Genomic DNA, 10,767 nt, shown 5'->3' with positions numbered 1-10,767 from the left:
ACTGTGGAGAAAGAATAGGTAAGATGTTTTGATGTTTCTTTTTTCCATATTGAGAATCTAAGTTTTGACCTTCCAATCTTTGTGCAGATGGTGAAGCCTAATCTAGGCGGTTACTGGGCCGCCAAATATGGTGACGAAGGATCTTTGAGGAATGAATGTGTCATCAATGATCTGGACGAAGCTCTCGGTCAATTAGGTGAGGTGCAGAAGAGTCAAAACGAGATCCTAGGATCAACCCATGTTCAGATGGGAAAAACGGAGCTTCTCACGGTAAATTCTTTCTATCCTTTTTGCATTTTTGGATGAAAGAGTGATCTCCTTTGGGAGGAGATTTTTGTTACGCTTTCGCCTGAATTGGGCTTTTGCATTGATAGGTATATACCCGTATGCACGCCATGGAAACGGATCTCCTTCAAGGAGTGGCGAATAAGGCAACCATAGAAAGGTTGGAGAAGGAGATCGCCGTCGCAAATGAGAACGCTGCGTCCGCTATTGCCCTAAAGGATGCTGAGATCCTTAAACTAAAGGCGCAAATTGATGCGGATGCCAAAGAACATGAAGCTGTTTTAGATGAAACGGAGATCCTGGCAGGGGAGCGAGCTTACTACTATGGCGAGTGGATCATGGCGTATGTCCAACTGGCGTATCCCGAGATTAATTTTACTGATTCGGAGTTCGTGGTTCCTGACGTGGATGTGGTCCTCAAGTATCGTAAAATCCCGGAAGTCAAGGACTACATCCGTGATTACATTCGTAAGGTGATGAATGGATCCGTCGAGGAAAGCAAACCCCTTATCGATCTTGAGCCAGAGGTCTCCGATAAAGTGCCTCCGAAGGCGGGTGACCAGAATGTGGAGCTGATAACCGATGGTACCACTCCTCAAGGAGAAATTATTTCTGTAGAGAAGGAAGCCCCTTTGGAGGGTGCATCTAATGTGAAAGATGCTAAGGAGGATAGTCCTGTTAATGTTTAGTTTTGTAAAACTAAGTACAATTTTTAATCCTTGCCATAACTATTTATGTTTACTTTATGCTTTGTACAAGTAAATTTATAGACTTTAGGATTGATTTCGAAGTAGGTGGCCAGCCATACTCCGTTGTGTGAACCTTTGTGAACGTTTAAAGCTGTTTTATTCCTTTAGAGGAAGTTAAGCTACCTTAGGGGATCGATTTGCTTCCTATCTTTGAGGTGAATCGATCCGCCCTTTAGGACTTATGAACCCTTCTTTGGGAAGGATGCAAGAGAGTGTAAAGATCTCGCCTCCGAGAAATGTTTTAACTCTATCTCTAATGGTGATCATTTAAGGATTGATCCGCCCATGAGATTGTTCTCCTATCTTTGAGGAGAAAAAGTAGCTATGTCGTGATAGCATTACTTTTTTGTTTAGGAAGCTGAGGCGAATCTTTTCAGAATGCCCAATTCTTCACAGAAAGTTTTGAACTCTGCACAGTTGAATTGCATTCCATTGTCAGTGATAATCGTATGAGGAACTCCATACCTTCCTACGATGTTATCCTTGACGAACTCCACCATTCGTTCAGCACTGATAGAGGAGACAACCTCAGCTTCTACCCATTTGGTGAAATGATCGACAGCCACTAAAACATACCTCCTCTGTCTTCTGGTAGGAGGAAATGGTCCAACGATGTCAATTCCCCAGACCGCAAAGGGTCGACCTTCGATGATGGGCCTTTGAAGGTGCTTAGCAGTGTGTGATTCATTTGCATGAATCTGACAATTATGGCAAGACTCCACAAACTTTTGAGCATCAAGTTCCGCTGTAGGCCAATAAAATCTTGCTAACCTAGATTTCTTCAAAATGGAGGCAGATGCCTCATGGGCTCCACATGCGCCTTCATGCAACTCTTTGAGGATCTGTTGTCCCTCTTCCGGCACGATGCATTTCAGCTAGGGGTGGCTAAAAGACTTCCTGTATAGGCAATCATTTATCACGGAGAAATAGGCTGCCCTTCTTACGATCCGCCGAGCTTCTTCCTTGTCCAAAGGTAATGCTCCATCTGTTAGATACTGGCGGATTGGTGATCTCCAATCATTCTCCACAGACATGAGTAAGGATACCATCTCCGAGGCGAATGCCGGTGCTGTTTTAACCTCAAATGGGCATTGCAGATCCGCCCAATGCTCCTTGCTTGAAGCCATTTTGGCTAGGTGATCAGCCTCCGTGTTGGATCCTCGGGGTACATGGATCAATTCCCACTTGGTGTCTTTGGCTTCGAGGTGATTTAGCAGTTTCTTTACCTCTTCAACATATTTGGCAAGAATGTCATCCTTGACCTCGAAATTTTTGATCACTTGGTTGACCATTAATTTGGAATCGCTGTAGATCATGATCTGCTCGGGAGTGATTTCTTTTAGCAGGCGTAGTCCCAATATTAAGGCCTCATACTCAGCTGCATTGTTGGTTGCGAGGAAATCCAATTTTGCTGCGTAGTGTAGCTTTATATATTGGGGACCTTTGATCACGATGCCTATACCTGCACCTTCTGCCGAAGAAGCCCCATCTGTGTACATCGTCCATTCCTCAACTTTGGATTTGGGGAGATTTATTCCCTCTTCAGTGAATTCATTCACAAAGTCTGCCAAGACTTGACTTTTCAGGGCTGATCGGCTTTCATAACGAACATCAAACTCTCCTAGGCGGATTGCCCATTCCATCAACCTTCCTGAAGTTTCTGGCTTTTGCAACACTTTCCTCATTGGTATACTTGTACGAACTATGACAGTATGGGACTGAAAGTAAGGTCTGAGGCGTATTGACGTGGTGACGACGGCCAGTGCCATTTTATCCAGTTTGGAATATCGGGTCTCAGCATCCTTTAATACTTTGCTCACGTAATAGATAGGATATTGCTGGCCCTCTTCTTCCCTTATCATGACCGTGCAAATGGCTTTATCTGTAACTGAGACATACATGTAGAGATTCTCACCTTTCAAGGGTCGACTCATTAGGGGTGGTTCCGTGAGAAACCGTTTGATCCCCTAGAAGGCTTTCTCACAATCCTCGCTCCATTCAAACGCCTTTTGCTTCTTGATTACTTCATAAAAGGGTTGGCATCGTCGGGCTGAACATGAGATAAACCTGCCCAAGGCTACAATACACCTATTAAGACGTTGTACTTCCCTAACATTATGCGGTGCTTTCATCTCCAAGACTGCTTTGATCTTGTCAGGGTTTGGGCTTAATCCTTTCTGGCTAATCATGAATCCCAAGAACTTTCCATATGTTGCTCCAAAAGTACATTTCTCCGGGTTCAATTTAATGTTGTGGTGCCGGAGTACGCCCAGTACCTCCTTTATATCATCTGCATGCTTCTCTACAGTGGTACTTTTGATGATCATATCGTCCACATAGACATAAAAGTTATCACCTTTGCTTCCGTCGAATATTTTGTTCATCATCCGTTGATAGGTGGCACCAGCGTTCTTAAGCCCAAAGGGCATGACTTTGAAGCAATAGGTGGCTTGGTGAGTCACGAATGAAGTTTTGATTCTATCCGAAGGCTCCATTGGGATCTGGTGATAACTCGACTTCACATCGGTGAAGGAGTACATGGTGTGTCCCGCGGTTCCATCTACTAAGATATCAATACATGGCAGGGGGTAGTTGTCTTTGGGACAAGCTTTGTTGAGATCCGTGAAGTCAATACACATGCGGTATGATCCGCCTGCTTTCTTGACTAGAACCACATTCGCCAGCCACTGTGTATAAAGTACCTCTTCGATGGCATCCGCCCGTTTGAGCTTGGTGATCTCCTCTTCTATCACCTTCTGCCTCTCAGGGCCATGATTTCTTCGTTTTTGTGCCACCGGTACCGCGTCTTTGTCAATGTTGAGTTTGTGAGTGATCACGTCTGGACTAATCCCGGGAAGAATCTCATCTTTCCATGCAAAGACATCTTCTGACTCATAGAGAACCTTGGTGATAGCTTCCTTAATTTCTCCCTTTAGCCCTTTAGCCATCCGTACCTGTTTTTCATCCGCCATGAGGTATATCTCTGTTTCACCCATTTTTAGACTGTGGGCGAATCATTAACGATGCCGAATACGTCTCCTGAGCCACTTTTTGGCTTCCTCTGATCATTACACCTCCCTTGGCCGTGGGGATGTAAAGAGTTAAGTGGCGTATGGAGATAAGGGTTGCAGCTTCGAAGATAAAGGGTCGTCCCAGGATGATATTGTAAGCTAACTGGCCATCTAGGATGGAAAATTCCAGATCTCCTTTCCAAATTTGATCTTCATCCGCTAACTCAATCCACATTAGCACTTCGCTTTTGGAGGCATTGAGCGGCGTAAATGATAACACAAATGCCGATTTGTTCTTAGAGCCCCTATGCCGACCTCTGGAGGATGAATCCTGGTGCTTGTCTTTCTCCTTATCTCGATGGCGAGATTCGCCTCTGTCCTTCTTGGGCGGAGACAACGACTCTCTGCGGATGTCATCTACCTCCATGAAGTCCTTGCATCTTTCAATTAATTCTGCCATATTTCTGGGTTTCTTCCGAATTTAATCTTCCTGCAAGCTTTTACATATGGTGTTTTTTGCTAGAGCTTCCGCTGCCATGGAGACATCCACATCGACAATTCGTATACACAATTTGTTGAAATTGTCTACATATTCTCGAAGGGGTTCATTCGCCTTCTGCTTTAATTCAAAAAGCTTCCGTGACTTGACCACTAGAGGGATACATCCGGCGAATTTAGCGCAAAACTCCCTACTCAACTGATCCCAGCTGTCTATCGATCCGGGGGGTAAAGATTGGAACCAATCATAAGCGGGGCCTCCTAAGGTGGTGATAAACATCCGGCACAATACCGCCTCACTTGCATGGTTAAGGCTGAGCAACATTCGGTACTTTCTGGCATGGGCCTCGGGATTGTCTGCACCCATGTATACCGGGATATTAGGTATTTTGAAATGCTTGTCAGTTTCCTCAGCTTCGATCCATGCCGTAAAGGGCGAATCACGATTGGCGAATGGGTTATGTCTGGCATTCTCTTCATTTATGCGGAGCACCGCAGCTCTAACGCGATCATCAAAAATTTTTGGACCCGCCCTGGGGTGTCCCCTACGTGGCGATCTACTCGGAGAATATGAGGAGCTAGAGCCGGACGACGGATCTGATGGCGAACGCCCACCTCCACCACTAGGCCCCCTAAGAGGAGCTTATCCATCATCACCTCCGTGGTCTCCTGAAAGAGCGTGTCTATCCTCTCCTTGGTTTGGCGGGGGTGGTGGCCTATCCGAACGTGGTGTCTCTACTGGCCTCTTGCTTTGTCTACGACCGGAGGACGGGGGTGATCTACCCCGACGGAAAGATCTTTGTCTCGGGGGCGAAGGTGATTTTGATCTCCTGCTTTTCCCCTTTCTCCGCTTTTTGTGTCTTCGACCTTCTGATCCGCCTTCTGGGAGACTCGACCGCGGGCGACTTGGGACACCTGATCCGCCCAGAATCATCCCATGGCTAGCTGATATCTCTGGGAGAGTTTGGTTATTCCTTCGACTCCCCTCCGCTCCATCAGAAAATAATTGCCGATTGAGTGGCGGGTTATTACCTGCCACGGTAGTAGTCACCATGGAATCCGTAGGTTGAGTTTGGAAGAATGAAGAATTATGGGCGTTTGAACCTATAGCTGCCTGTGGCCATTGTGATGATGTAGGATTTATGCGCCGAAGCTTTGGGACTATCATGAACGACCTTAGGCGGCTCTCCATCTCAGGGCCAAATGCTCTTCCTATGGATCCCGCACATGTTTCGATGAATGTATCTGGTGATATACTCCTTCCATCATGCGTCACAGGAGTGCTTATATCAACGCGTCTAGCGCTAGTTACAGGTTGGCTTGATGGTGTTACCAACGGTGTTTCAATCCCTGAGGTGGGATTTTGCTCTCCACTCGTCATGTGTTTAAAATACGAACGTAAACCCTTGTTTGGTTAGGGCTCCACATTCACCGCACCAATTGATGACTAGAGGATAATTTCTGTTCAGCTTCCGTCCCTGTGGGGGGCGTCGTTGGGTTCGACGGGGGGAAGCTCCGATGCCAAAGTCAGTATAAAGTATGAAAGAGTAAACTGAATTGACAAAGTAAGGTTTCTAGGATTGTGTGAATGTGTACCTTGATAGCTTTGAGATGCAAGCTATATATAGTAGTGAAGTTGTAACTATTAGTAACTAGAAAGTCTCCATTAATGCTTCATTAATGGCGGTTACTGGTTTCCTTTAAGTATGCCCGTTAGCTTATTAATAGCTTATTAATGGTCTTTATTGCGGGATCGGCTCAGCTGTTCCGCCGGCGGATTGAGAGGTTATGGCGATTCGCCACATAGGTTCGCCCGCGGATCTCTTATGGTGAGGTCTTGGTGATCCGCCTGTCGGATCCCCTTGCTTGATGCGTCGTAACATTCCGGTATCAGGCGATCAACACGTGGCCGTTCTAGGCGAATATTTCTTTTGATCCTTCTGATAATATCCCAATGTTATCAAGTGGTCAAACCTCTAAAGTTGGTTAAAACCGTTCTTTTTATACCAAAACGCTCTTTACCAAACAGGGCCATTATCACTTAGACTATATTTGTTGGGGATAAGTTACAAATATAACCATATGATTATTAGGGAAGAACGTCTTTAGTTTTAATATACGAAATAGTGCAATTTTAAGTCGAACGTCTGCTAGACGTATAATTTGAAGTCATTTTGTTTTTCATTAACAAAAGATGTGAAAATTCAAGTCCTATTAAGTTGTAAAAACGCTGAAGGTTGTTAGATGGTGGTAAAAAAAAAAAAAAAAAAAAAACTCACCGTTGGCTAATGAGGCTTGCAATATCTAGTAAATAATAGATTTAAAATTATATTGTTTTGTAAGTAAATATGGTCTCTCCAAAAACCATAGAGCTATGTTTGTAGCTTTAAGATGAAATGTATGTAGCTTGTTACATAGAAAGTATCGTTTTGAAGACATAGACGTGAATTTGTATTTATATTTATATGAATGTGCACATAAACTGAAGAAGAATGAGAAGAATGTAGAAAATATAATAAACTGTTTTTGAAGAAGATGATGTAGATTGCATTAATAGGTTAATTAGTAACATAATTAATTAATTAATTAAAGTTAGAAGACCTAACTTTGATAGATTTTATGACACTAAAATAAAAGAATGATAAGTAATTTGTCTTACTAGAAGATTTTATTCTCTCCTCCATCCATCCAATCCAGTAACATAAACTTCTCTTAAAAAATAATGTCTCTCTCCATCCGTACAATTACAATCCACTGTTGCTTTTCATAGAAATCATATTAATTACATGGCTAATCAACCCTGAACTGAATCCTACTTTCTTTACAAAGAAAGAAAGAAAGAAAGAAAGAAAAGGAATGTCATGCTTCAATTAAGTGGATTCTAGAGTCACCCTCTACTAATACTGTGTTTTGAACTAGCCAATTACTGGGATCCTACATTTGCTTCATCACTCACCCAATTCATCTACTAAATTCACATGGATCCACCACATTAAGCCATAAACCTATTTGCATGGAAACTCTTGCATTTCGTGTCTGTTTCTATTACCGTTTCCTACCTAAATTTTTTTAGAAATAACATTTTTCCGTGTCCATTTCAGTTTTGCGTTTGCCTTTCTCTTTCTGTGCAACATAGACATAAACTGCAAGACAGGAAAGAAAATTGTAGTCTAGACATGTCAAAGCTTTCAACTAATAATCAAAGATGCTTAAACGCATCAATACTTTTATTTCATATTCATATTCTCTGCGTAATCTCAGAAAATGCTCATTCTGTTTGTTCTAATCTTATCCTCTGGGAACAGAACCCATCTTTAAGGTATCAAAGTCTAGTCTAGTCTAGACAACCAACAGAATGAATTGCTCAAGTCAAAACCATTTTTCTACACCCTCTTAGAATCCATGAAATCTTAAATACATTTCTGTTTCATCATTCAGCCTATGTGGACTAAAGTTGATGTTTTTTTCATTGACATATACACAAAAGACCAGGACACAAACCTAATTTGAGTTATGTCTTCATCCATTACCATGAGGAAAATGTTGTCCAGATTGCTGCATCTCAAAACCTCTACTTTGATGTCCATGACCTTGCATTTTAACACTATAAGGACTAGACATTAACATATTATTATTATTACCATTTCCTGAACTGAAACCAATTGCTGCTCCACGATTCTGTTCATTCCAGTTGTTGAAGTGTGTTCTAGGATCAGGCGAAGAAGATGATCTTTTGTTTTCCGGTGAAGGTGAAGGAGTCCTCATTTCGTTTAGGTTGACAGTTGTTATATCATGAATACTGGCTCTTCTTTTATCTTTCCCTCCTGAAAGCTGCCTTATAAAATACTTCTGTGCATGACTTGCAACCTGTGTTGGTGTTCTACTTACTACATAATTCCTTGATATGTTTCTCCAATCCCCTTTTCCATACTTTTTCAATCCCATCAGAAACAGCCTGCAACACAATCAAATATACAACCTTTCATCCTTTCTAACCTGTGAAATTGCTTCAAATGTGGTGAAATAGCATGAAATGCTGTGAAATTGCTTGAAATGTGGTGAAATAGCTTGAAATTATAGAAAGAAGATAGAAAAACATGAAATTGTTTGCACATCCATATCATATGAAATCACTTACTTGTGCTCCTCCTCTGTCCATGGAACTCCTTTCTTCCTCTCCTGATCGGTGGGGCGGCCGGAAGAAGATCTCTTTCCACCAAGAACATAAGATTGTTTGAAAACATCACAAGTGCTATTATTAACCCAATCCAATGTGAAAGGAGAGGTGCTATACCCAGGAATTGGAATAAGCCCTGCCTCTATATTATTAACATCAATTTCTAATTCTCTGTACTGCTTGATGACATCTCCAACAGTTTTTCCAGGAATCATAGCAGCAACTTTGTGCCATCTATCAGGAGTGTCTTTATCATAAACAGCAAGAGCATTCTCAAAAACTTTGTTCTCTGCAGGACTCCATTTTGTGATCTTGCTTTCTTCTATTAACCAGTTTGTGCTTGAAAGATAAGAAGCAGGTGAAACAACTTCCATTTCCCACTTCATTATAATACCATATCCCTTAAAAAGTAGGAATAGAAACCAGATAGGGGAAATGCAGAGAGGTGGAGATTTCACTCTCTAAAATATCAGTGTTAAATCAGGAAGCAAGCATTTAGAGAGAGAGGAATCAGAATCCCTTTTTGTGTGGTGTAGTGATACAGCTTGAGGAATCTAGAAAGAGGTTAACTTTTTCTGAAATCAAATGAAATTGAGTACAACCCATTGTTCAAAAAATAATAATATAAATATTCCAACAAAATTGAACCCTAAGATCTGTAGGAAGGAAGGAAATAAAAGAGTGAAAACCCAGAAACAAATTGTAAGAATTGGAAAAGATGAAAGCTTTAACTGTGGAAAAGTGAAAAAGAAAGCTTCAGTCTGCTGCAGCTTGAAGAAGAAGGTCTTTTAGAAATTGAAAAGGAACAAGGGTATAGAATAGAATAGAGTAGAACTCCAAGGAATGAATCTAAAGATTGAAGCTTTTTGGTATAATGCTGAAGAAAGAGAGATTTGAAGTGGTGGATTTTGATTGGTGGGTACGGCGTCTATGGATTCTGCAACTCAATAGGAAATAAAAGTTCCCTCTTCTCTTTACTCTCTCTGTTTATCCATTTTTATTCCCTTTCTTTCTTTTTTTTTCAATTATTCAACTAATCTTGACCGATCTATGAAATAATCTAATGGACCTTATTCTTATTCATTTTTATATTTAGACTCCATTTTGTTTAGATGTTGGTATGTACCGTTTGTTTTTGCTAGAGAATGTTGTCTATTGTACTTGCAAATGGATGTTGGGTCAGATGATCCAAACCCGAATATTGAAGGATTTGGTTTTTATATTGATGGTAACGATCACAAGTCACGCACATTGCATAGTCTAGTAGATAAGTTCTTAAAAAAAAAAAAAATGTATTTGATAGTTTTTTTATTAGGACATTTATTTATTGGAAGTTAAGTCATATCCTAATTAAACCATAAAGAGTCTATAAATGGTAAGTCTCAGAGAGTTTTTAAAATACGTTTTTACATATTTTATTTCTTATTTTGCTTATTTGATCTGCTCTTTAAAAAAACGGTGACATATATTTTTTAATGGATCCATAATTTATCGTATTTATTAGAATGAAAACATAAAAAAAAAAAACCAACATTAAATTTTTTTTCTGCCAAAAATAGAATGTCATAGTAAGAAATTTTAATATTTTTGAGGTCTAATTTGAAGTTTGAAAGAGATTGATTTGTTTAGTGTATCAAATAGAATAGAAAAGAAAGAGTTAGTTGTAACCTCTTAAGTTTTCAAATTACATATAAAACTATTTTAGTCTCTTTAAAAAGAAAGAAAGGAAGGTGTTTATTCTGAATTTCAAAATACAAATATAGAAATTCAGTTTTAGTTTCATGTACAACTGTAATATTTAAATATTTCATTAATTAATTTTTTATTTAAAATGAAATAATGGAATTAAAATTAGAAGGTTATGCCTATATCTGGTAGTCAAATAATTTAATAATAAATAAATAAATAAAGAGTTGAAATTATTTGGTATTATTGGTATTTATTTAGCTATATAGTATGGTCAGTTTCAAGAGGAAGGCGCCAAAAGAAAAGAAGGGTTGAGATCAATCACAACTTGCTGAAGTGGGTCCCACGCACGGTTACAACA

At 40.4% G+C, this 10,767-nt stretch overlaps 1 protein-coding gene across 1 annotated transcript; it reads right to left on the bottom strand.

Moving 5' to 3' along the window:
• Nucleotides 1-7,736: 7,736 nt before the first annotated feature.
• Nucleotides 7,737-9,728, bottom strand: LOC136234178 (transcription factor DIVARICATA). The gene is made up of 2 exons (XM_066023965.1): nucleotides 8,682-9,728; nucleotides 7,737-8,498 (listed from the first exon to the last, which is right to left on the bottom strand). Exons 1-2 carry the CDS (start codon nucleotides 9,104-9,106, stop codon nucleotides 8,063-8,065), a joined length of 861 nt encoding a protein of 286 aa, XP_065880037.1. The 5' UTR covers nucleotides 9,107-9,728; the 3' UTR covers nucleotides 7,737-8,062.
• Nucleotides 9,729-10,767: the final 1,039 nt, after the last annotated feature.

Source organism: Euphorbia lathyris, chromosome 6, assembly GCF_963576675.1.
Source record: "Euphorbia lathyris chromosome 6, ddEupLath1.1, whole genome shotgun sequence".
Lineage (NCBI taxonomy): Eukaryota > Viridiplantae > Streptophyta > Magnoliopsida > Malpighiales > Euphorbiaceae > Euphorbia > Euphorbia lathyris.
Note: the sequence above shows the minus strand (reverse complement) of the source record. Positions and strands in the feature narration are given on the sequence as shown.